General features: G+C 41.8%; 2 protein-coding genes across 10 annotated transcripts in view; both read left to right on the top strand.

The window, feature by feature from the left end:
* mprip (myosin phosphatase Rho interacting protein) overlaps positions 1 to 12,323 on the top strand; it is a 45,781-nt gene extending 33,458 nt beyond the window's left edge. The window contains exons 16-25 of one of the 7 annotated variants that reach the window (XR_006054500.1): positions 1,141 to 3,717; positions 6,624 to 6,771; positions 6,894 to 7,011; positions 8,580 to 8,739; positions 8,864 to 8,977; positions 9,134 to 9,220; positions 9,318 to 9,480; positions 9,573 to 9,658; positions 9,762 to 10,075; positions 11,364 to 11,438. Coding sequence is in view for 6 of the 7 variants with exons in the window: in XM_042221655.1 (XP_042077589.1) it covers positions 1,141 to 3,717; positions 6,624 to 6,771; positions 6,894 to 7,011; positions 8,580 to 8,739; positions 8,864 to 8,977; positions 9,134 to 9,220; positions 9,318 to 9,480; positions 9,573 to 9,658; positions 9,762 to 9,848 (3,540 nt within the window). In the remaining variant the exon portion in view is untranslated. The other 6 variants (XM_042221657.1, XM_042221656.1, XM_042221655.1 and 3 more) reach the window with 6 other exon arrangements.
* Positions 12,324 to 14,481: 2,158 nt separating this feature from the next.
* si:dkey-94l16.4 (transcription factor 20) lies at positions 14,482 to 24,943 on the top strand. 3 transcript variants are annotated; one of them, XM_042221660.1, is made up of 6 exons: positions 14,482 to 14,786; positions 15,877 to 18,581; positions 20,278 to 20,371; positions 21,568 to 21,617; positions 21,742 to 21,805; positions 22,665 to 24,943. In XM_042221660.1, exons 2-5 carry the CDS (start codon positions 15,882 to 15,884, stop codon positions 21,802 to 21,804), a joined length of 2,907 nt encoding a protein of 968 aa, XP_042077594.1. In that variant the 5' UTR covers positions 14,482 to 14,786; positions 15,877 to 15,881; the 3' UTR covers position 21,805; positions 22,665 to 24,943. The 3 variants fall into 3 exon arrangements, with proteins under 3 accessions (XP_042077594.1, XP_005923838.1, XP_005923839.1); XM_005923776.3 differs by having other exon boundaries at positions 22,639 to 24,943; XM_005923777.3 differs by lacking the exon at positions 14,482 to 14,786 and adding an exon at positions 14,793 to 15,450 and having other exon boundaries at positions 22,639 to 24,943.
* The last annotated feature ends 1,776 nt before the right edge of the window (positions 24,944 to 26,719 follow it).

Below are 26,719 nucleotides of genomic sequence, written 5' to 3'. Positions count from 1 at the left end.
TACATGTGAAAAGTGATAAACAGACACAAATATAAGAATAATGTTGAAGTGTGTTTAAACATTTACCGTATTTTAGTTTTTTCTCATAGAATCAATACAAAAAGATGAACATGAAATCAAAGTTAGAAAAGCGGAAGTGAAATGATGGCCTTTTTTTTCCTCCTTGTAATTTTCTCTTTTGCATTTCGACTTCATCATTCAATTTATAGCAATAGAAAATGGAAAAAGTGAAACTTGAGTAGAACTTGTTTTCTTTTTGATTCATTTTTCAGTTGTTTCTTGCCGAGTTCATGAAGAGAACTTTGAGTTTAGAGTGACATTTTCCTGCATAGTCTCTGGCACGATTGCTTCACTTGTTGAAATGTTTGTCTTGACATGGAATAATAACCTCTTGGCCTGTATTCTACTCATTTGCATGGACATCAGATTCTTCTATTAACTGCTATAAAGACATCCATTTGTTATTCTTTTAACAAATTTTATATGTAGAAGTGTACTGACATAAATGTATGATGTCGATTTCTTTGCCTGTGTTTTGATGTATGGATGGGTTCTTACAGAGTGAGGCTGAATGATGTTTTAAATACATATATATGTAAATTATATATAATTTTGTTTTTGGCAGATTTCAAGTATAGTGCTCTTACTCTAGACAGTGAATTATTTTGCGAAAGTTGGGAGGGTGTTTGAAGCATTAGATTTGAGCTGCATAATGCATTTCATTATCTCCTCTCAGACTTGGACGTGAAACCTGTGAAATGTGTGTTTGTAGGACCTGGTATGCCTTTCTATCCTTGAATAAACCACTCAGCTGAAACTAATATTGCATTACTTACCACTTAAAGTAACCTTTAACCATTAAATGTGCATGCTATTGGTATTAACTAACCCCAGCTATTTAAATCTTTCAGTTGCTTTTAATTTACACCTTTAAACCAAAAGAAATTTTTGGATTTGTTTTGAATCTGTTCATTTGCATAATTTGGTATTGTTATGTGGGAATGCTTAATGTAATGTCACTTTTTAATTTAATAATAATAATTTAAAGAGAAATAATTAGTAGTTAGCGCTGGAAATTATAAGCAAGCTTTGTGTCTCCCCTGCTGTGTGTTAACCAACTGTCTGGTCCCCTTTTCCAAGCTGGAGCAACCTTTGGGTCTGGAGGCTGATGTGACGCCCCAGATGAAGAGGCCCGAACTGGTTAGTTCTCAAGCGCAGAGTTTAACAAAGAAGTACCAGGAGACCAAAGAGCTCCTGAAGCTGCAAGAGCTGAAAAAGCGCAATATGCAGGCACAGCTTGGCCTCTCGCTTTCTCACCTTCCCATCAAGGACCCTTACTTTTCTGAATCCCACAAAACATCCATCCTGGAAGGCCCTCCCCCTGAACTTGTCCAAAAACCAGTTAGCTTTTTAATCCAGGACACCACAGAGGCTATTCAAGAACTAGAGGACTTAACGCATGACAATCCTCTGACTCTAAAGGAGCTGGCGAAAGTGTTGAAATTACATAGCTGTAATCAAGACACAGCAGAGAAGCATCAACTTCAGAAGCTGCTGGAGACCTGGAAGCACCAGCAGGAGTTAGAAAATGAAACCATAAAAAAGAGTTTAGCTAGAGCTGGAGAGAGCATCCGCAAATATGAAGCTCGTCTTCTAACCATGGAGGACATGGTGGGGAAAGTTCACAAGCAAAGTTTTGAAAGCCTAAAGGGCTCCTACAGTCTTCTGTCCAAAACTGAGAACTACTCAGAGTCGAGTGATGAAACTATTGGGATGCTGTCTCAGAGGATTGAACTTTTAACTAGTGAAAATGGAGCATTGAAACAGCGATGTCAGGAGATAATAAATCAACTGACTGAGGCTGACAGAGAGATAGACAGACTGAAAGCTGAGCTCATCAGCCAGCAAGGTGGCAAACAGCATCACCTTGTTTTGGAGGAGCTGAAAAGACTAAAAGCTGAACTGGCTGAAAACCAAGCCAATGCCATAGACAGGGAGTATTATGAGAGGGAGTTGAATGAGAAGTCCTTGAGGCTCCATGAAGCGCTCGTTACATTGGAGGAGCTTGGCAGCATCCTTAAAGACACTGAAAAGAAGCTACAGTTAAGAGAGGCCACACTGAAAGGTCTGGGCTTCCAGGGAGATTATGAAGATGACGAATTAAACCCAGAGAAAGAGCAACTCCAAGAGCTGCTTGAAGCCTCAGAAGCAAAGTTATTTGAGACCAAGTCAAGCCTTCAGACTACAGAGCAGCACTGTATGGAACTAGAAGCTAGGAACAGTAAACTAGTTGAACTAAATCAGAAAATTGAGAAGGTCAGCAGAGAGAAGTTAGAAGAAGCAGAAAATGAAATAAGGGTGCTAAGAGAGAAGTTAGTAATGAGCATGAGTACAGATGAAAAGGATGCTGAATCTGTTGAGGCAGAAGAGACGCATGTGGATGATAAAGGACTTTTAATGAAAGTAGTACAAGAGTTTGAGATGAGGTCTGCATCGATGAATCAGGTTGTAGAAATGTTAGAACAGGTAGATGTTGATGTTGAGAGTATGCTTGGTGAATTAAAAAGCACTTTATTTTCCTCTTCAGAGGAAGAGACATTTTACCCGAGTGGAAAAGATGCGTCATTCGTGTTAAAGGGAGAGTTCTGGAGCCAACTGTTGGGCACCACTGTAGCAAAATCAAAGGAAGACGGACAGAGCCGTGACAGAGGGGTAGAAGAACAGATGATGGCAGAGAAGAGCTTAATGCTCTTGATTAGGAGGATTTGTTCGCAGGCAGACGTTGGAAGTGACAGAGTGACAGATTTGGGATCGATGTATAGCTGGCTTGATAATGAAACAAATGCTCTGATTCTTGAACAGTTAAAAGAAATTCTGGAGGAAAAGTCGCAGAGATTTAAGCAGATTGCCTCCAGTTTGAAGCTTGATAAAGATGACAAACTCCATTCTTTGGCATTAGCAAGCTTTGGCCAACAAACACAATCTTCCGAACATCTGCGTGAATCTCTCAAAGAAGCATACATATCTTACTTGATTATTAGGCTCAAAGTCCAGTATGAGAAAGAGCTAAAGAAAAAAGAGGAAGAAGTAAAGATGCCTGGCGTAAATTGTCCAAATTGTCCAAAATTAAGAGAAGTTGCCAGTGGGCTTCAGTCCAAATTGGCAGATCTTCAAAGTCAACTATCTGAGGCGTATTTGAAAGCTGCCCCAGGGTCTCAAACTCTGATTCAGATTGAAGGAGAATCCATTGATTCAGTCGATAAAACCATTGAGCTTCATGATATGATAGCCGAGCACAGGAAAGAGCTACGAGAAGTCAAAGATGGCTACGAGCAGGAAGTTGATAAGTTGAGGCAGGAAATAGCAAAAGCCAACGAGACACTTCGTCTCCGTTCAGAAGAGAATGTAAAAGAGATTGACTCGCTGACGAACTGTATGGAGAACTTGAAGGAGCAGCACGAGAGGGAGATGAGTCGTCTCCTGGAGAGGTTTGACCGGGAAATGGAAGAGCTGCGAAGCATGATGAATCTAGCAACTGCAGGCAGGAATGAAGCAGATGACAACGTACCTTTGGATCACGCCTTAACCCTGAGAGAGCGCATCCAAGAGCTGGTGACCCAAGTCTCAGTCATGACCGAAGAGATGAGACGGCGCGAAGAGCAGGGCGACGTAACCATTCTGCGGCTGAAATACGAGAAAGACCTGGAAAACCTGAAGGTGGAAGTGCTCCTTGTCCTTGCCATCCTCCATCTGTGATGCCTTGTTTTCCTTTGTGGCATTCCCAGATCCCCTTCCCTTCCCCAACATCTACTCCCTTCTCTCGCTCTTTGTTCCGTAAACCAATTTTCTTTTGTGTTGCATGAAAACTAACCTGCTGTAGGTTTATGTTATCACTGATGCTGCTTTAGTTGTTTATTGAGGAACCCATTTTGTTGATGTTTCGGCAAAGTTACCTTAATGAATACAAGACTGAAGCCTCAAACTCTGACTTGGAGTTTGAAGCTGATGGCTTCTCTCGAATTTGGGCTTCAGAAATCTGTCAGTGCCCGACTGTTCTGTGAAATGAGTTCCTCTATTGGTAGTTGAGTGTGCTTAATGATCTAATCTCGGCAGTTTTAGTTACAAAGCAAATAACTGATCCTTTGCAGCACCTTGAAGTCTTTTAGAGTTAAGAATTTTAAAAAGACCATTTCTGTTTTCAGATTAATATTAACTTTAATTCTTTTCCTTTTGCTGTTTCGACTGTTTATTCCATACTGTGACTGAAGACAACTGAGGAGCTAACATTTCAGTGCATTCAGTACTAGCTTTCTTTTCTTGAACTTGTCAGCAGCTAATTGGCAGCACTTGTGATGAAACCCAATATTTTCTCAAGCAGAAAAATTAAATGCCATTCCTAAGATAATAAAGGCGTGTCCTCATATACAGGGTTGGGGGCGGGTTTCCCATTCGGCTCCAAGAGCTGCCCAAAACTGCACACCTCTGCAATGGGGAAAATGCCCTCAGTGACAAGACGTCACTGAATAAATATCTTGATCTGAAATTATTTGATATTTTCTTGAACATAAAGGACAACAGCTCCTAGTTTTTCAGTAGGATTTGTATTGGAGAAGGTTTAATACAAATTCCATAATTATACCCTAATTTGCAAAGGTATGCTTCCAAAAACTCCTGAATCCAGATAGGGTAGGCTTCCAATGGTTATTAGTTCCTATGTTAGGCCTCACATTTCCATCCATAAACTACCAGAGCTAAAAGTAAATAAAACTATCCCCCATAAATCATCCCGCTATCAGAGGCACAAACAAATACATTAACACAATCAGCCATACCTGTTTATTAAACACAGTTTCTGAGCACTTAATGCAGGGATGTTTAATTTGATTACATGAATGAGTGTTTGGGGTTGTGTCTGCTAAGTTTCAGTTTTGAGGTAGTAATTGTCGTTCACAGCTACAGTACGTTCTGTGATAAGGAAATCTGTGACACCATGAATTCAGTAGATGTTGCAGAAAAACACAATTCAACTTTAACAGGACTTTAACAGTGGCCATGGACTAGGAGGGAGTTAACAAAGAAAGGGCAAACGGGACCTAGTTATAATTTTGCATGTCTAGAAGAGGGAATGGACATACGGCTTTGGTCAAAAGTTTATTTACACTCATCGTGGATATGAGTGTTGTTATTAATAATGAATTCTTTGGAATGATTGTGTAGCATACATCTTTATTCACTTTATAAACAAGAATTGGGTGAACAATTTCAAATTCATTTTGGATTTTCTCTGAAAGGCTCAAATATAAACATATATTCATTAAAACCTTTAAGAAGTGGTCACAAAGGTTCTAATATATCTTTTAACTTGACAACACCAAGGCTTATTACTGTTAGTTATTTATTAGCGATCATGATTGACTGCAGCTGGTAATTTCTCTTTGCCAGTACTTTTTGGATTGACCAGTAACACATAGAATCACCATCACGTGACACGAAATTGGCCAGAAAGTTGAGGACCAGCCCAGGAACCAGCAAGGCTCAAGTCTGCCATGAGCTGGAAACCGCTAACTGTCACTGTCCAGAGTGAAGCCAGCGTTATGTGACCACGGACTAGGAGGGAGTTAACAAAGAAAGAAGCCCCTGACCCTCCTCCTGGAGGTTGAATCAAAGCCTTCAACCTCCACTCAAATTTGCAGCTATAAATTTGGAAGCCAAATGGCTTCTGGAGAACATTGTATATGGTCAGACAAGAGTAAAACTGAGCTGCTCGGCCCCAATGACAATAGGTATGTTTGGATAGAGCAATACAGACTAGTATAGTAGCAAGATTGCATGAAGATTGCATTATGAAGATGACATTTTCATTCATCATTCACGCAGCTTTGTAGCACACCAGTGAGTTTTACTTGTGTTGGCTCCTCATATAGTCTCTTTGACTTCAGGCAAACAGAAGGACCTGGATCGGGGCACAGCCACCAACCAAACACCCAGATTAGTGGCAGCAAATACAGGACGGAAGTAGGGCAAGGTTTTAGGTTGGGCAAGTGCAAAGGCTATTGAAATCTCTTCTTATTGAGGATTATTATTCTCCCTCACTTTATTCTCACCATCCAGAAGTGGCAGTTTTGCAAGCTGATTGGGATGTCCTATGACACATGTAATGTTTGAGACACCCAGTTATATAATTGTCAGCTTAACCACACATTCCACCAAAGATTTGGCCTCCAGGCAGATTAGGATTTGTGTGTTAGCTGTAGGATACAAGTGCTGTTTGGAGTCCGGATTTCCAGAAGCTCGGATATTGTGCTGTGGACAGAAAATGTCAGCTTTTTTTTTCTCTTACATCTCTCTCATTGTCTTTGCCCTTTTCTTCCGTGCGTTGTGTATCCTGTCATTCCTTTTAATCCTTTTTGTACTCACACAGGCTCAACTTGCTCATGGCTGACAAGCTCAAGCTTGCAAGTGAATTGCTATAACTAAATTGATGATCTTTACTGACATATAATGATATATAAAGGTCCAGGAGGTTTTTCCTCCTGCTCAGCTCCTGATCAGGAGAACCTTTTGGTCCCACGTTCAGCTGACCTGTAAACTCACAGCTGCAGTGTGCTCGCTTTTTGCCACAGGCCACCTGTGAGAGAGGTTTCGCTGCAATGGAGGAGTCTCACCAGAAAGTGATCGACGAGCTGCAGAAGAAACACCAGAGAGAGCTGGAGAACCTGAAGGAGGAGAAGGAGAGGCTGCTGGCCGAGGAGACGGCAGCCACCATCGCAGGTAAATAGAAAAGTCGTACCAACTGTATCTTTTTCCTACTATATCTTTAGCTCATCATAACTTGCTTACAATGCGTTACAATAAGTTTTGATTAAAAAGAAACTTTTTATTTGTTATCTCAGCTATTGAAGCAATGAAAAACGCCCACCGTACAGAGCTGGAGAAGGAGCTGGAAAAGGCTCGCAAAGCCAACAGCAATACGGAGAATGCAGACATCGAGGAGATCCGCAGACAGCATGAGTGAGTTCTTCTCATACCCATAAGCACCAAAGTGTTTGTAACCCCTCTCTCATCTCAGCTGATGAGGGCTGACAAACTATCAGGCTGGCTGAACCAGTGATCATGCCTGGTGGGACATGTCAAAAATGCTGTGAAGTAGTTGTTTGACAAGATACAGTGCATTGTATTCTGCGTCCTGATTGGCTGTAGACCACTGTCAATCAATCTCGTGCCGTGTCTCCTGTACAGTACAGAACGCTTGTCAAATTTACATAAATCTTTGATCACTACCAGCGTGACTCTGAAGTGCTGCACTGTGTTTGTAAGTTTTCTCCCCAACAAACACAACAATGTCGATGAAACGTCGTCACCTGCAGGTGCCTTTGGTTTCATTCTATAATACTGGTCTTATTTTTCTAGCAGGTTTGAACTTTGAGAGTTTAAACAAGAGAGAAAAGTGTAAAAATGTTCATTCCTGTCTGAACAAAGTGTGTAGTGAGGGGTTTTACAGCCTCAAAACATCTGTAATAACTGTAAAAAATAAAGTAGGCTACTTCGCAGATTTCACTTATCGCCGGTTATTTTTAGAACTTAACTCCCGCGATAAACGAGGGACCGCTGTATACTTAGAATATCTTGTAAAGACAATTTTAGGTAAAAACGGAACCATTACTCCGTACGGTGTGGAGGTCTGTTATGCAGTGGTGGATTTTGGCTGGCACGGTTTGAGTCTATGTCCCTGACATTGAAGGAAAGCAGCCTTCCATGTAAATGGTTATAGGATGAATATTATGTGAGTTATGTTCTGGCCACAGCTGTCCTCAACTCAAATCTCAGCTGAGCTGAACACCTATTGTTAGCTATCAAAGCATTAGACTGCTTTTTTTTGTAGAAGAAATAAAATTCAGTTCATTTTATATTGTTAGGCACAGACCTTAATAATAATTCATTAATGTAGAGAAAATCCCAACAATCATGCTCGTCATGGATACATAAAAGAATATTCCTGTTGACTAAGTAGTCCACTGGACAGGAGGAAAAATTCAGATTAATCCACGAGATGACTTAAAAAGGAGAAAACTGTTGGAATTGAGCCTAAGGTTAAAAATCGTCTGTACAAATGTTCCACATGTATTTAAGAGTTGACTGAAAAAAGTAATGGTTCGTGTAGCTCAACTCTGAGTGTAAGATAATTGTACTAATAGGTTTCTGCTGACTGTGCAGGTGTCACTGCTGACTTGTTGGGACATGCATGCATGCACTGTGTTCAGCAGCTTGACACCCTGTGATGCTTCACACAGGAACATGTGTGGAAGTGCAGGTGTTGACTATAAATCACACTCTATTTAAACTGGCTTCGATTTTTTTACATTCTCTATTTTCACTCTGATGCCGGATAAAAGGAGAAGCTCTTTTTTTTTTTTTTTTTTAATTGCAGGGAACATTTTGCTGCTGTTTATTTGCTCTGAAATAAAAGTACTCAGCATTAACCCCAAACTAACAGATGCTAAAGAACTGCCTGACCTTCAGGTTTTTTTCACTCCTGAAGTATTTTTTTCCTCTCAGCACGGTGTTGAATTGTATTTCAGGGAGGAGTTGTGTTCCTTCCAGCGGGAGATTGAGGTGTTGTCGGAACAGTATTCCCAGAAGTGCCTGGAAAACGCCCACCTGGCCCAGGCACTGGAGGCAGAGCGACAGGCCCTAAGGCAGTGTCAGAGAGAGAACCAGGAGCTCAACGCGCACAACCAGGTGCCGACAGAAACGCACACTGCTCACCTGAGCGCACAAATAACTGTGTTATAACTGCCCCAGTGGGCATGAAAGTGCACTGTCATTCTGAGTCTTCTGATTTGCTTCTGTGGGATGTTTTCAGGAGCTGAACAACCGACTGGCAGCAGAAATCACTAAGATGCGCTCCATGACCTCTGAGGATGGAGTGGGAGACACAAATACCACAATACAGGGGAAGGAGCTCTACGAGTTAGAAGTAAGGTTCAAGTCGCATAAGTTCCTGGATGTGAAACGTATGAAAACGAGTCTCTGCTAGTAAGGTTTTAATAGCCTCTCCTCAGGAAATGTTTCCACCCTCAAGGTGACTTGGCTCATATTTTTAGCATAATTTTTTCTTCGTCTTGTTTTCCAGGTTATGCTGCGAGTGAAGGAGTCTGAAGTCCAGTACCTGAAGCAGGAAATCAACTCCCTCAAAGATGAACTGCAAGCAGCCCAAAGAGTAAGTTTCAGTTTTTTTCTTTCCCCCTCATAAATTCATCACAGATCTAAAGATAAATCAAATCCTTTCTCTGAACTGCCAAACAATGTGCTTTCAGGATAAGAAATATGCAACAGATAAGTACAAGGACATTTACACAGAGCTGAGCATTGTCAAGGCCAAAGCAGAGCGGGATCTGGGCCGGCTCAGAGACCAGCTGCAGCTGGCTCATGAGGCGCTCGGGGAGCCGGCGCTGGAGGAGGTGGAACGAGGGGGCTATGGTACGAAAACGCGCCGCAAAACACACCTCATGTTGGAATCGACTCACACCCAGACTCTTATCTTATTGTGACCGACACATTTTTTCCTCCAGATATCATGAAGTCCAAAAGCAACCCTGACATCCTCAAGATGGCAGCTGCTGCAGCGAAACGCTCAGAGCGCACCATGAGGTCAAAGGTGAGTGTCCTGTGAAGGGGCATGCAAAGAGTTTTATCAGATGTGTTAATTCAGGTTTTCTCATTGAACTCTATCACCCATTGTATCATTGCTCAAGCAACAGCAGATACTGAAAGTGGTTAACTCCAGCCTTCAAAAGCCTGAGAAGTTGTTTCCAGTGACTTGCTGCCACCTACAGGTCACCTGCTAAGTTGCATGCAGCATTGCATGCAAACAGGCTGCATTTTCCTGATCCATGTCGTGACTCCCATCAGAACTGCATTGTAGGCATTGTATTGCAAATGAAACACCACAGTAGTCTTACACACACTTGCCTGTGTGTTTTCCCCCTTCTGTCTTCAGTCTGTGAGTCGAGACATGCCCTGGGACAGTTAGGGCTGCTGACGACGTGTAAGCTTCCTCCCCCTTCTCCTTTAGGTAAACCAAACCAGACGCACCCATGGGTGCATAAGCACACCCTCCTGTCCTCCACCTCTCAAGCCACTCAAAAGATCAGATTCTGCACATTAGTATGCACAAATACTCCACACTTGCATGGTGGTGAAGAATGAATGTCAGGTTTGGCAGAGTGACTGTGTATGTGACTTATCACTGGGCTTGATTACTAATATGTGGGTCCTTTCACTTTATCAGCCATGAACTGTATTGTATGAGGGGGTTACTTACACAGTGCTAAACAATGAAGTCCCAAACCTAATAAAAAGCTGTTTGTCAGACAAGTCAAGATGCACCTGAATTCTTAATTAATCAGCACTGTTAGGCAGGTAAATGATTAAAATGACAAGAACAACATGGAAAAACTTTTCCTTCATCTTCACTTTCTCAATAAAATCAAAAAGTAATTTTGCTTGAATATCTTTAAATAGACTTGTTAACATGAGAGTTTTTGTCTTAGTAATAGTTTAATATTCACAGTAAAATAATACTAGAAGTGTCTGCATCTAGTCGACTCAATATTTTGTTGTTCTTGTTGGTTAAACACATTTTAGTAATGCACCAATGCATCAGTTCCCAGTTCAAAGATGCGGTTGGCGACTAATCAGCACGATCTCTATGAAGGGAAGTTGTGAATGAATAAGGGAGGAAGTAAAGAGGTCACAGCCTTGCTAACTGCCACAGTGCTTTGATGTGAAGCTGCCTAGCTTGGAAAATGCTTTTTCAGTTTGAGTGACTTCATGACAAAGGTAAATGTAAATCAAATATAAAACGTTGGCCAAGATATGAACTTCAATCACAATGGTCATTTTATTTATTGCACATTTTGTTATACTTTTAATTCAATGTGCACAAAGTAAAAGCTTAAAAAGCAACATATATGATTTACAGTGAAAAGAGCAAAATAAAATGCAAGTTAACAGTGAGAAGAAAGAGGTTTGGAGTCTGCTTTTGAATATGTGCAATTAGCTGAACATTAAAAGAACTTATATATGTAAAATGGAGAAACTTCGAGGTGAAGGAAAAGTGTTGACGTAAAACAGTTGAGTTAAACCCATTTTATGCAACCTTTTATCAGTTTTGGGACTCCATAGCACACATGCTAAAGAAGGGTTTGCTATCAGTTGTAGTGTGGTGTGTTAACACTCTATTTGAGAGGGATAACTCACTGGGTGACATCAGGGAGAAACACTGAAACAGCACACGTGTCCAGAGTTGTGTTCATCATAAACTTATTTAGCGTCTGCTTTTTCTCTCTTCATCCCACCAGAGTCTGAAGGAAGGGCTGACAGCGGAGCAGAGACTCCACCTGTTTGAAAATAAAGACACTAAGGAGTTCTGACAGTGACACGTCACGTCCCCCTACCTTGCTGCATGTTTAGAAGCCCACTATATTTTAGCTCTGTAATGACTTATTTAGTAACAACTACACACTGGTCACCAAACACAGATCATTTATTATTAAAAACATGCTATGAAGTTTGAATTTCATGTTTAGTTTGCATTCCATGCACTTCAGTTAACTGTGACTTTTTTGTATTTTTTTCCTTACTGTAAATACTGTTTTTAAATGAGCATTTTTCATGCATACACTAGAACTATGACTGTGTAAGCTACTGTTTTAACTCTCTAGACTGTTGCTAGCCAAAAGCATAAATGTGATGTTAAATGGCTAAACTACAACTACATAATGACGAGTAATACTTGCATAACAAAACCGTAGGAATGAGTCTGGCGTTCAGTCTGCACGTTAACGCTCCTCCTCTCCGTTATCATTCCAGCACAGATGGAAGTGTTGCTCAGTAAACAAGCTATAGAACAAAAGTGCTTGTCTGCATTAGAAAAAAAGTGCTCACCCATGTTGCTGCTTTGTGTTACTTTGAAATTAACATCAAAGATGTTTCTGCAGTCTTGGGGAAAAAAATCAGATAAAATCAGTGCGCGACAGCTGAATGCATCAGGACAAGATTCACTGACTATAATTTAAATATATATGAAAGTTTATATAGATTTTTTTTCTCTCACTGCAATCATTGGTCCAACTGTATAGGAGTTGCTGGAGTTGGTTTATGTTTGTAGTCTTGTTCAGTGGCAGTCCCTTTGTATTTATTTAAGTGGTTGGGATTTTTCTTTCACATTCCCATTCCTCTGTACTCTATTATTGTAAATATAAAGCAAATATACACCAACTGACTACAGGTTTATTAGCAATAAATATTTTTGCACCCTTTTCTGTGTGTTTTGAAGTTTTGAACCACATTTGAACTCGGGGTGTGGTTTTTTTTTTTTGTTGTTTTTGTTTTTTTGTTTTTTTATGGGGATAAATATTCTCAACAAAGACTGAACACAACTTATTTTATTGTAATGCTTAAAGTCAAAGAGGGTCGGGCAATGCACAATCAAATAAAACTGTTTAAAACTGACACCCACCCCCATTAAGAATATCTGGTAAATACAAAGCTGTACATATCTTCTGGCTACTACAATCGCAGTGGTGGTAGGATCATGGTAAGAAGTCGCTTCTCTACAGCAAAAATGAGTCACAATGAAGGACTGAAGTTCACCTTTCAGCAAGACACCACATCCCAGATTTGGATACGGATTTCTCTCCTAATATTAGCTATTTGCTGATTTGTATGTATGACTCCAGAGACATGAAAATGAAATGAAAAACATGAGAAACACTACAACCATTTAATTAGTGCTAATGACTCAGTACAGTAGAGGAACTATTTTTTTGTACTTCCACACTGGCTTCATTTCTCAGCTCCAAAGGTTGTCCCTTGGTGTCAAAGGGTCTGGCTATAGTCATACGCAGTAATTGCTGTGTCATTCCTTTGAGGCTGGAGTGAAAAGGTTTGGTGACAATGAGCATATTCTATTACTGACCATGGTTTAACAAATGGACGTAGTAATTTATTTAGTATAACCCAAAGTGAGACTTATAATTAGATGTGTTGAGGTGACTGTTGTGATCTGGCCTTATATAATTAAAACGGAATTGAATAAACCCGGGAACATGTTTACAAAGGCCTGTTTTAAATTTCTGAAAAACTATTTTCTTGCCATTGTTTATGACCTTCTTCATAATGGTCATGAGCTGTTTATTGTGCTTTAGCAAAACAATTCATTAGACAGTAGTATATGAACTAATTTTGTTACTTACCTATGAACAGTCCTGTGGTTTTCATTTCTCTGCTGCATTAACAGGTTGCTTTGAGGCCATTAAAAATAACTCAGATCTAAGGCACGCTAAGCTATTTTCAACTATAGAAAACCTGTACAGAAACAGGTTGAAAGTTTAAAGTGTGATGTTATGATGAAGTAGTACATGCCATACTGCATATGTTTTGCATACTGCATAGTACAGTACATACTTTGTGAAGGCAACAACCAGTCATACCTACTGCCACTTAGGATCACCAATTAACCTAACCCCATGCATGTCTTTGAACTGTAGGAGGAACCCAGAGAGAACATGCAAACTCCACACAGACTCCCATGACCGTCTTGCTGTACGGTCACACATTACATTGTAACAACTGTTATTCACATCACCAAGTGATTTTAATGTAACTTTTGTTGTACAGTATGCATTATGTGTATGTTAGTGGTATACTAATTGGTGGAATACTTCCTTATCTCAGTCTTACCACTGTGCTATTGAACCTAAAGTGTGTTACCACTTTGGATTTCATCCTTATTTATTATTCATCTCTGGCTCTCTTCCACAACTTGTGTTTTGTCCTGTCTCCCTCACCTCACTTCCAATGGCTCACGGTGTGGCATGGGTCCCCTCCCTGAGCCTCTTCTGTCAGAGGTTACTTCCTGTTAAACAGGAGTTTTTCCTTCCCACCTTCGCCAAGTGCTTGCTCATATGGGGTCGTGTGATTGTTGGGATTTTCTCTGTGTTATTGTTATTATTAGTAGTACCTCACAATATAAAGCACCTCAAGTGTAGTGACTTGATGCTAATATAATGAAACTGAACTATTATTAGTAGTAGTAGTTGTTGTTGTTGGCCTTTCTTTAATACTGCTATCAGTAGCAACGAAAGATCATAAAACACTCAAAAGTAAGGCACTGATTAGTACTTTCTATTAGATCACACCGCTCGTCTCCCATAATGCCTTTCTGTTCCTTAGCCAAGTGACAACTGTTTCATTGCTCGGTTTGACTTGTCAGGGCACCCGATATCGGATGACGGCAATGCTGAATAAAAAGAAAACACAAAAAACTTTTCATCATCAGTGACTAGCAGCAGAACTTGACCTTGAAGTAGGCTAGCCTACTTCAAGGTCAAGTTCTGAAGCTTTGACAGCTTGCACGCAACCGCTGGATAACTGGCAAATTAATTTATCTGGAATAGATACTGAGTTTCATTTCGCGAAACCTTTTTTGTATTTGGACTTTGCTTTTTATTGACATGTTAAAATTTTATAGCACTAAACCTACTGGTAATTACTTTATTGTGAAAGGAGTGCCCGGAAGCCTTAGATTATGTACAACTTGACAGTGCTGCTATCAGAGTAGTGTGTTCCTGGAAAGTGTGTGGATCTTTATTTAATTTAGGGCTTTCTCACTTTGTAATTTTTACTGGGGTTCATTAGAATAGATGTGTTGCTGAAGGAGATGTGGGGCGGGAGGGATTCTTAACTGGACGTTTAAAAAAGCTGCGATTTCTCCCGTCCGGGTAAGTTTTGATCAGCAGCAGAACAGCACAGCGCATTACCTCCGCTCTGTCTTTGTTTCATCCAGCCGGGCCTTGCCCCGATGCTTGCTGTTCTCTTTAATTGAGAGAACGTCTCGCCAAACTCCATGAAAAGTAACCCGTAATTTGATAATACCTTGGTTTACGTGTTGTTTGGACCTCTACTAGCGAACAGGATGTCTTTCTCTAAATCTTTAAGATTTACTCTTCAATTCGGAACTCATTTAATAAAGCAAAGGCCACAATTTTAAACAAAATAAAACATCTTTAAATCACATTGGCTGCTGTTTTCACACTAAAGTTAGTAAGAGCCGCAGTAGGATGTAACCCACGGTGTCTGTCACTGAGCTATAAAAGTTGTCAATTTATCGGAATAATCACACTTTGCGGGCAGTGGACCTCGCCGAAATGAACAGTGGCTGTTGTCGATAAGTAGAAGTTGATAAATCACGTTTTGTATGATACGGTTTCCAGTCTTCAACTAAAAAGCCCTTAAAGTTCTCAAATCTTTAATGCAGTTAGAGAATGTTACCGGAGCCGGGCCTAGCTAGCGTTAGCTGTGGCTAAGCTAACTGTGGTTAGCAAGCTCGACCTGTTAGTTCTAGTAGTTAAAAAGTCAGTCCAGCGTTCGGACAGAGATTATTGGGTAAACGTAACAACTTTTTATTCAGAACATTTAATACTATTAAGACAATTTGGAAATAAGCCAAAGCGTAAATTGTCAGTTAACCCTTGCCATATTCTCCAGCGTTAATGAAAATCAAGCACACGTCAGTTTCCAAGCTAATTTTAATAGCATGACTTCATTTGTACGGGGTTGTGGTTCAGTTCTTTGCTTCAAATGAAATAAGCTTACTTTTGAGTGTGTTGAATAACAGTGTAACAAAGTGTCAACTCAATGTAATAGTAAAAAGTAAAACTGTGATTTGGAGCTTTTGGGGGGAACGAGCATTTGGTCTTAGGAAAGCCACTCTGGTTATCCTGTGTAGTGGTGAAATAAACTCAGAAACTGATCTCTGTATGCCACCATTTATAAGCTAACATGAATATCTTCTTCATTTTTCTACTGCAGTTGTTATGGAGCAGCCACCAGGGAGCATAGATGATCTACAGCCTCAAGAGCTCTCTACTTCCTGCATCCCCACTGTGATCGACCTGACCAGGAAAGGGGAAGAATGTGTCCTCAACTCCACGACGGCTTTTGATGGCTTGTCGATGGTCAAGAGCCCCGGCTGGTTCCCAAACTCTGGGAACAGCAACCCTGGATTACAGGGATTCTCAGAGACCAGCTCCTCAGACATCGCACACCAATCAGGGGATCAAATTCAGCCAGACAATGCCTTCTCGCGCACTACAGTCACCCTTTCATACGTGAGCCGGTCTCACGTCTTGTCTTTTCAAGACACCCTATCTCAACACTCGCCTCTGTACAGTGTTTCGCCTATCAGCAAGTTCTCCCTCCACCCTCCTTGTGACACAGATAAAGGGCTCGGGGAGACCGGCTATGCAGTGAACCAGCATTACTTGGCGCAGGTTGAGGGGCCCGAGGACCTCGCCACACAGACGGAACTTTTTCAGTCATTGTCTCAGGCTCAAGGGGGACTGGAGAACAATGTGGACAGAACACAGGACTCTCATGAGTGTAACAGTGGAGTCACTTTCGGTGACGTGGATGTTGAAAAGCCGCTGCAAGGCACAGAGAATCACAGCCTTGCTGGTAATGACAGCCCACATCTGGATAACTGTTCAGGAGCATGTGCCGAATCCTCTCCAGAGACTGTCACCCCTGTCACAGAGAAGGACGAGGAGAAAGCAGGCGCTGAGGTGCTCTTTCTCATGTCTAAGACACCAGAGCAGGTGGTTGCCTCAGACAGTGCGGGTGCCAGAGACCTTTGTTCACTGAGCAGGGAGTATATAAGTCCTCTGGAGGACCCTGTTTCCCCCTCTGCTACCTCACTGGACGATGTGGAAGATGTATTTGTGCTGCCTCAGGCCTCAAGCTCACCCAGTGGCGACAACTCTTATCTTGAGACAACTGAGGGGGTCTCGTGTGATAGCTTGAATACAGAAGGGGCCATTCAGCCAAGCTCTGGCATCAGCGATGGCACCACAAGGTTGGATTCAAGTGATGAAAATAAACAGCCGGGCAGTAGACGAAAGGCTGCGCTGGAGCCTTTGATCGACTTGACAGATGATGTTTGTGCAGCGGAAGTTCCTGAAAACAATCACAAGACTGTTATTCCTCACATGAACGGGAATGCAAAGGCACTAGAGAGAAGTTTGAAAGAAAAGAAGCTGCCAATACGTTCCAGCAGAGGGACACGGCTAGAGGCCATAGTTATGAATATAAATTCAAGCAGGTATAAAGTATCAGGATGCATACGCACTAGTAACAAAGTTAATGCTTCCCAGTCAACATCTAGCGATTCCACTATATCTCTTTCTAAGAAGAAAGACTCTGTGTTAGCAGGTAAAAGGAGAAGCCGAGTAAAAGTGTCTGCCTCAGTGAAACCAGTGAAACAGAAAGCAGTAACTCCTCTGAAAAGAGGCAAATCAAATAACCTGAATACTGACAGCTGCAAAGACTCTACCTCTGATTCAGAAATGATCGGTAATTCTAAAAAGTCGCGGCGCAGCGCACCTCCAAAAAGCCCCCGGTCTGCTGCGCGGAGAGAGAGTTCAAAGACTGAACAGGTGAATGTTTCCCAGCCTGTGCACCCACCCCAAACTAGCCCTGTGAAGTCAAAGAGGAAAACCTCCCCACAGTCAAGTCCTCAGTTTGCTCTACATAATAACTCAAAGGAGGAGCCTGAACTGCTTCCTCAGCCAGACCCCTCAGTGGAAATCCAGGTGGCAAGATTTTCACCACCATCAAAATCTCCAAAGAAAAACCAAGGCAAAGCCAACAGCAGATCTCCTGCTAGCAAAGTGTCGCCCACTGCCAAGACGAAGGCTGCTCGCACTCCCAAAAGAAGGCGAAAGAAACATAAACCGGGTCAGTCTTCGTCCATGTTTTCCCCAAAAGAGCCTGAGATCAAGCTCAAGTATGTCAACTACAAGGAGGATAAACGGGATATGAGGCCAGACAGTTTCTCTCCGTTTATCCACGTGGAGCGTCAGCAGTCCTCTCCGTCGCTGTGTACTGTCGTCAATTACCCAGAGGAGGTAAGGGCGCAGCACAAGAAGGGCTCGCAGCAGCAGGCTAATACCAGCGGCTTCATTTCTGCAGTCGTACCCAGCACTTCCTGTCTGCAGCTGGGCCGGGTGTCCACTCACGGTCAGGATCAGCGCCCTCTTATCTGCTGCCTGTGTGGGCAGTCAGCCAACGCCATGGACTTGGGGGACCTTCACGGCCCTTACTTCCCTGAAGGTTACCAGCCGAGCACCAAAAAACCAGCCAGCACTTTAGGCCTCAAAGAGGATGACTACAGTGATTCGGACTCTTCATCTTGCAGCATGAGAGGAAGGGGGAGGAAGTGTGCCGCTGTGCCCGCTGTGCGGGCCCTGAGGCCTGGGGCTCAGCTGAAGAAGAGGGGCCTAATGGAGAACCACCGATGGAACAACAGCAGCATCAGCACAGGCAGCCCTGCAGCTAAACGAGTGCGGACAGATGCTAGCTCTGCGAATGTGGAGGACTGGTATAGCCCCCCTATGTTGCTTCTCCAACCTTGTGAATACTGGCTTCATGAAGACTGCGGCATCTGGTCTGCAGGCGTGTTCCTTGTGAAGGGCAAAGTGTACGGCCTGGAGGAGGCTGTCAAAGTAGGCCAGGAGACGGTAAATCTGCACTTTAAATTTGGAGTGTTGCACAATAGCACATGGACTCATAGCTGATATAATGAAGCTGGAAATGAAAGCAGCATTGTGATGTTAATGTACTGCAGGTGGCTTGTTTTCTGTGCCTGTAAGAGAGTTATATATTTTAAATGCTTTCAAATCACTGCAAGAGGAAATGTGAATAATTAGCTTATTAGCTCAGTTAGAAAAACACTGGAAATTATTGGTGCAGGGAAAACGACAGTGAGACGCTATTTTTGGGGAGATCTCTTTACTTTTTGGCAAAGTTTTAACCATCTACACAGTAAGATGGGTACAGTGCATTCTCTTTTGAGGCCAAAAGTCAAAATTTGCAAATAGCCAGTCAGGATTTCTCACCTGGAACACCTCCCTGGACTCAGACTTCCAACTCAGAAACCTGGAGCAGTCTCACTAACTGTAGTCTGTGTAGCTACTGTTGTATATTTTCTACTGGCTAAAATAGTCATATGCACTGACCCGGTTCTGTCTGTGAACGTGCTGCAGCAGTGTTTTTAAGTACTAAAATCCAAGCATAGGGAGTGTTGTTAGTGATGTATTAGTAATAAATATATACGCTCCCCCTTGCTGAGGAGCAAATGAAATCCTGATTTTCCAACTTTGCTACCAAGACTTGGTAACCTCGAGAGTGACGCCACTCCCGGTTCCAACATGGGTCCTCCAAGGCCGTTATTCTTAAGGAGAAAAATGGTGCCAGTGGCTTTACAACCATATAATTACAAGCACTGTGCAGTCAGTTAGGTCTAATTTAGCTCTTTATAACCTATTTGATATAACCAGTTAGAAACCTTGTGAGAAAAGGCGAAAATGACCGAAAGTTGATTTAAAGGTTCTAGTTTCTGAAACTATCCTTATTCAGCATGTAGTTCAGATGACCTAGTCCAGAATTCCCCCAATGTTTCATTTGCCTCTTTTTAAGATAAGATCATTAAATTAAACATTGATCTCTTTTTAAGTCATTAGTAGAAATCTTACATAACTTAAGGCCTTCGATATTTATATGATGATATCAAATGTGTGTTTCATAAAACAGTCCCTGCAAAATGTGTCACGGCAAACTTTTGACTGTTGGTTGAGGTCATACAGCTCAAGATAACCTGAGCTAGCTTGTGTTCATCCATTGTTCTACACATACACTTGAGACACTGCAGCTGGAGGAGCAGCTAGTGCCAGCATGTCCCTGCAGCCACCGGAGTAGGAGTTATGCATAGAAATTAATAGAGGTGATAGTATATTTTAGCTTGAGCATGCCTCGGGGACTTTTAGTTTGATGCCTGATACGACTGAAGATCAACATTGGCATCTTAAAGTCAAAGTGTCTCCTGTATGAAGGGTACACCAAGGCAGCGTTCTTTCAATTTCTCCCAAGGTGATAAGGTGTTAACCATCTTAAACCATCATGAGTCAGACCGGTGTCAGATTGGTGGTAAATGCAGCCTTTCGGTTTCGCTTTATTTTGAAAGACTGTTAAAGAGCCTCACTGTTTACATCAGCCATTGTACATTATGACGACTGCTGCTGAAGGCAGTGTTTTAATTAAAACTATATAGTAATTACCTTAGTGCTATATATCCTGTCCCATGTAGTAAAAATGGAAATCACAGCTTGCAGAAGTGTGCACGATGTCTTCTCTTAAACTCATCTGCTGTTTTTTCAGACGTGTTCAGCGTGCAATGACCCAGGTGCTACGCTGGGCTGTTTCTTCAAAGGCTGCCCCAACAAGTACCACTACAGGTGTGCTCTGGAGTCAGGTACGCAGCAGAGCAAAAACTCTTATCATGCCAGTCTTGTGCAATTTTAAAATTTGCATGCATGCTTAAGTTGTAGACTGCATGTAAAAGATGGACCCGAGTTAATTTCATTGACCAATAATTTTCGTCATAGTTTGAAACTTTTGTCACGAAATGTCTGTGAAGGTTCTCAGTCATCCAGGTCATCGTAGTCAAAGGAGCTTGCAAAGAAAAGCGTCTGGACTTCTTTAAGTTGCTTGAAGACGTTTCACCTCTCATCCGAGAAGCTTCTTCAGTTCTAAGGTCAAATGGTAGAGAGTCCCAGATTTAAACCCAGTGGGAGTATACCCCCCCCCCAAAGAGGGACAAAAGGACCCCCTGATGATCCTCTAATCACCTGAGCCAAGGTGTGAAAATGGGTGTGGGTCCCAATCAGCCAGGCTCCTTTGACTTTTGTCACAAAATAAAAATGAGATAATGCAGGGGAAGTGATACAATCTGAAGTAATCTCCTTGTGCATATTTGACTCTGGCCAATGCGGAAGTGCCTCAAACTTGGATTCTTTCTGCTGGCGCCTGTGTTTGGGGAAAAATGCTTTCAGTTGTGTAGAAGTCCGCGGGAAAACGGCCCTGGCTCTAGGTGACATCCGTAAACCTTTTACAGAGTGTTTTATAGTCTTAACTGGTAGTTCCAAGTTTTCTTAAATACAGCATTTTTTACTCTAATAGTCAAAAAAGCGAAGTATGTTTTAGGGCTTGGTGGCCAGGTTCATCTTTTATATACAGTCTATTTTTTCAGGCTTATCTTGAGTGTTGAATTTACTTACAGTAGCACGCAGCCCTGCAGGTTTTCCTCTGGTGATTGGAATTTTTGCCACCACCCACACTTTGATGGAGTAACTTTAGATTTATGTATGCCATCTGCCCCCCTGACTACTGTTTTTACTCTTTCTTATTTACTTTTTTTGCTCCACATCTGAAGTCTCAAATTAAACTTTAACAGGTACAAAGTTAAAGTTGAACACATACACCCACGACTGTTGCTTTGTGTTCGGTGTGTGCGTGCACGCATGCGCACTGTTCTGAAAATAGCTCCTTTGTGAAGGGCTGTTGGCTCTTATCACTTCCGCTCAGGCTGAACTTGCACGTGGGGGCGTTTGAGCCTTGCAGATGAATCAGTGCATCGTTGCCAACTCCTGTTCTGTTCTTGTTCTGCAGACTGTGTACTCATTGAAGAAAACTTCTCCATGAAGTGCAAGAAGCACAAGGTGAGCAGCAGTGCTCTTTAAAACTGTATTTGTGTGCGCTTTTAAAATGTATGTTTGCTCTTATTGAAGATTTGGCTTGTGATCATTTAAAAACGTAACCTCTGGATTTGTGATGTCTTCTTAGAACAAGACATTCAAAGGCCCCTCCAGGGAGCAGATGGGACGAAAGGGGACAGAAACCTCATGAGGTCAGTAAATACTTTTTCTGCTTTCTGCTGATCAAACCACTGACAGTTGAAATATATTGGGCAACAAGAGAGCGTTTTTTGTATTTTTAAAGCTGTGAGCCAGTATAGTGGTTATCTTGGTTTGGGGTATCTGCTGAGCGGCAAAAGTGCACAAGCTAATTTTAATTTAGCTCGTTTTCTAAACCCACAGTACAGATTTGCACGAGGCATCAACTTCCTGAAAAACAGAATTGAGCATGGTTTTAGTTTAACCTCAGCCACAATCAAATCGTATGTAGACGTGCTGTTACCTCTAGAACATCGAAATGCAGCCAGAAATGAGTGATTCCATTTAACTGTTTCCATTAACTGTTCATGATATTATAACAATCTGGAAGTGAATGGGAAAGACAGCAACTCATTCACAAAGTGATCGGCCACGTAACACCACACAGCGATTTCAGCAGATGCTGAGGCGTGTGTGCAGAATGCAGAGGTCGCCAACTTTCTGCTGAGTCGATTGTTACAAATTGAAAATTGTTTCCAAATTTCATGTGGCCTTCAGGTTAGCTCAAGAACAGTGTGTACAGAACTTAATGGAAAGGGTTTCCATGGCTGAGCAGCTACATCACCAACCACAATGCAAAGTGTCGGGTTCATGGGTGTAAAGCATGTCGGCACTGGACTCCAGAGCAGTGGAGACATGTTCTCTGGAGCAGCTTCTCTACTACTGGTGGTTAGGATCCCGAACCCTGGTGTGACGACTCATGTAGTGGCAGCTGCTGCTACTTATTTTGCTCTCTATGAAATGCATTGAGAGGGTTTTTTTTTTGTTTTTGTTTTTCTCCTGTTAGAAGATTCACCTGCAGCATTTTCGCAGGCCTTCCCACCACCTCGCTGGTAACCATGGCGACACTGGACCAGGGTTGTTCTGACTGACAGCTAGCACCCGCAAACCTTAACTTCACCCTCTGTCCTTCAACTGCACTGTTAACCCCCACCAGGCACTGGGACTGGAGGACCCCGGTCTCCTCCCTCAGTCCAGTCTGACAGTACTCATCAGCCAACACCACCCGCGGACTGACGAGAACCGTTCTTGAAGTAACATGCTGAATTTGTTATTTGTGTAGTTATTTATATGGGATGTTTTGGTTTCTTTTTTCTTCTTCTTCTGAATTAAATATGAATAACAATCAAAGATATTTAATTTTTTTAAAGATTTTCTAAGTATTTGATTATATTTGGGTTATTTATTCTTGTATTGGTTTCTTTAGCAATTGTCAAAGAGGTTGGATTGAGTGTTGTTTTGTTTTTTTTAAGTTATTGCTAAAGCAGTTTTGATGTTGAATTAAACAGCCAGTCATGGAGACAGAAAGAAGGGGCTGGTGGTTCAAGGTAGTACCCTCCCAGAGTAAAGGTACCTGATTATCGTCAACACAACAGGGTTCCAGATTTAATGCAACACCTTGTTGGATCATTATGCTTTCTGTTTCCCGTGCAGATTCACCCAGCAGGTGTTACTGAGCGAGCCGCAAAGCGTGCATGTATTTGAATGTATTTTCACAGGAAGCACTTTGGCCCTCTGCTCCAGCTGCAGTATTACTGTCTTCAGCTGACCACTGCCTCCAAACGTTGTTGGCTTCAGGCTCTTATATCTGGCTTTTGAGGCTCATTGGTCACCTTGTCAACTTAAAATAGTCAGATCCAACTGCCTGCCTCCCACCTCGGCCTGAGAGAATTTCTGCCTGTACGATCTTTAAATCAGTTTGGATCTTTACAAACTTCAGTCTGAATTGTTAGGAGCTGTGTTAGGGGTTTATAAATTATTAAACAATTAATTTTCTTCCACTCCTTAAGGAAAGGGAATCCTGTGTTAGATTTCCCTTTCATCATCTCAACAAACAGGACCACTCAGCTGCTCGCTTGACTTCAGACCCAACAAGGAGGGGCAACAGTTACTCTGGTGTTCCATCAGTCTTAAATTGAATAGGAATGGCCGCGCTAGTATTAAGGTTCCTGATGTCTTTACTTGGGACTACATGCTGCTTTTGAAGAAGCCTTATCTGACTTACCAGCGCTACATGGACTCGGTGTTCCTTCACTAGCTTGTGGTCCAACAACAGATCCGTGGATGTACTGCACACGGTGTTCCTGAGGGCAGCTTGCATGCACTTTTATACAGCAGACTCTGTTGTTAGTAATACCAGATACGTGCTGGGCCGCCTCCTAGTAAAACCCTGTGACTGCACAGGTGCTCACCTACTCTGTGGGACTGGCTCAAACCCAGCGTACCTGTTGAGGACGTCAGACTCTGTTTTTTGTTTTAGAAGAAAAAGTCTTTGTGATCAGTGCTGGTGTTAAAGTCTGTGTACTTCTCCTTAGCGCCATTAGGAGCAGCGCTGTGCTGTGTGAGGCCCATTAAGCCATTACTCGATGTCAACAGACATCCACACAGAGGCAGCTGAAGGCTTCGTCTGCTTAGTGTCTCACCAGCAGCAGCAGGATACACACACACACACACACACACACACACACACACACACACACACACACACCTCCCTACCCTGAAAACACCATGTCTGTTCCATTTGTGCCATCTTTCTGTTTTGCCGTTTTTATATTTTGTTGCAGTGAAATAATAAATGTTTTAATCAACCATTTTTAAGTAAGCAGGTGTGTCACTGAGCCTGTAGTTCTTTGTTTTTCGTTTTCCAGTTTCAAGCACTTGTACCAAATAGAGATTTTGGAGAATGTTTTATTATTACAGACTTGCAAAATGCTTGGATTTTTTAAAACTATGTTGTATGTGTGTTAATCTCAGGGCTGAATCTCAGATATTCGAATGGGTTTTTATGTTTGTTTTCTTCTGTTGTGTCAACCCCACATTGACTGGAGCAATGACACATGTAGCAGGAAGTGCTCATCTCCTCAGATGTAACGCCTTTTTTCTGTCCTGGTTACACACTACTCGTCACATTCCAACGCCGCCTCCATGTGTCCGTCAGTGATGCGGTGTTTTGTTTTAGGACATGGACTGCTTCTCTGTCACACTTTTGTCATCGTCTTATTTTTATGGTAACTTTTTTGTATTGTCTTGTCCATTTGTTGGAGCACCAGAGGTCATGTAATTGTTTAAGAATAAATATTTTGTTCACTGTTTTTCTGAAAGAATTTTTTATCTTTATCTTGAGTAAAGTTTTTATCTCATAATATAGACATATTAGAATACTGCAAAGCATCAGAATGACCAATATGAAATTATATATTATGATAAAAATAAATGTGAAATTGATATATAGTTATAGCATTTATCCCTTCATCCTGCATACTGAGGTGATGTCCACAGTTTGGCTCAGTTTTTCCAAAGTTGAGACATTTTTGTCTTTTTATTTATATGGTTGGGAAGAAAGCAGACAAGGGAGAGCAGCATAAACCTGCAGCCATCTACAGATTTTTGTTGAATGCAATACATAAAACAACCACACCCCTAAAAGAGAAGGAAGGGATGAAAGCATTTAAACCTGGGACACCTCCAGTAACTGGATAAAACCGTAGATGCTGCTCTGGGCGCAGTCGTTTAAAAGATGTAATCTGAATAACAATTACCCAGTTTTGACAGGGCCCTTACTTTATCCACTGCACCTTTGTCTTGGTTGTTCAAAAGGACATTTTATAAAATCACACTGATCCAAAACTACTGAAAGCCTTACTGGTAATAACCAGTAATTTTACTGGGATGCAGAGGGCGCCAAAGTTCATGCAAAAGAAAAGCTCCCTTATTAATTCATGTTTGACATTAACAGCTGTTATGTGAAATATCTAGTTAGCAATGCATTTGCTGTTTAATTCAGAACCATATTTCACCTGCTTTGTCTTTATGAGAATGTAACAGCTCACAAACACTTAGCAAAAACACAAAGACAGGTGGAACTCATGCATGAGTAAATCTACTATTTAAAAGCGCGATCGTGGCTCAAGAGTTGGCAGTTCATCTTGTAATCGGAAGGTTGTCGGTTCAAGCCCCGGTTGTGTCTTTGGGCAAAACACTTCACCTACTGGTGTTGGCCAGAGGGGCCGATGGCGCGATATGGCAGCCTCGCTTGCAATGCAGTTTGCCATTCTCTTAACTCTGTTTTCTTGTTTGACTGCCTTTTGACTTTTTTTTTTTTTTTTTAACAATTTTTCCTTTGAAGTCCATTCTATTCAGTTTCAATTCAATTTTATTTATACAGTGCCAAATCACAACAACAGTCACCTCAAGGTGCTTTATATTGTAAGGCTGCAGTAATACAAAGAAAACAGAGAAAACCCCAACAATCATATGACCCTCTATGAGCAAGAACTTTGGCACCAGTGAGAAGGAAAAACTCCTTTTTAACAGGAAGAAACCTCCGGCAGCACCAGGCTCAGAGAGGGGCGGCCATCTGCGGTTGACCGGCTGGGGGGAGAAAGGAAGACAGGACAAAGCACGCTGTGGAAGAGAGCCAGATATTAATAACAACTAATAACTGAATAAAGAATGGTGTATCAGTATCAGTCTGATTCCAAGTATTTGCTGGGATCAGAGTGATTTGATATTTTCAAGCAAATTGATTAGTTACAATGTCCTAGAGGGGCGGGAAAAGAACAACAATTATCAAAAATGAAAATAAAGTACACGGTTAGTGTCTGAGTAACCCACGGCAGTGCCCCAGCATGCACAACTGTGAAACTGAGGCAACTAAATTCAGCCATCACCCACTGTGGTTACACAGCTGTTCTTTTCCAACGTCATTATGTTCATCTCCACTTAGTGAATAAGAAGTAAAGGGCCTGCTAATTTTCTTTATGTTGTATCAGTTTAAATGTTTGCTGTATGTACAGGAAAAATGCAAAAAAGTCATTTATATACAACAAGTGTTCTTCGACTGCACTGGGGTACGACAGGTTAAAGCA

Source organism: Haplochromis burtoni, unplaced genomic scaffold (genome assembly GCF_018398535.1).
Source record: "Haplochromis burtoni strain Fernald_Lab_line unplaced genomic scaffold, NCSU_Asbu1 Contig_71, whole genome shotgun sequence".
NCBI classification, from domain to species: domain Eukaryota; kingdom Metazoa; phylum Chordata; class Actinopteri; order Cichliformes; family Cichlidae; genus Haplochromis; species Haplochromis burtoni.
The sequence above is the reverse complement of the archived record's forward strand: the minus strand, read 5'-3'. Positions and strand labels throughout refer to the sequence as shown.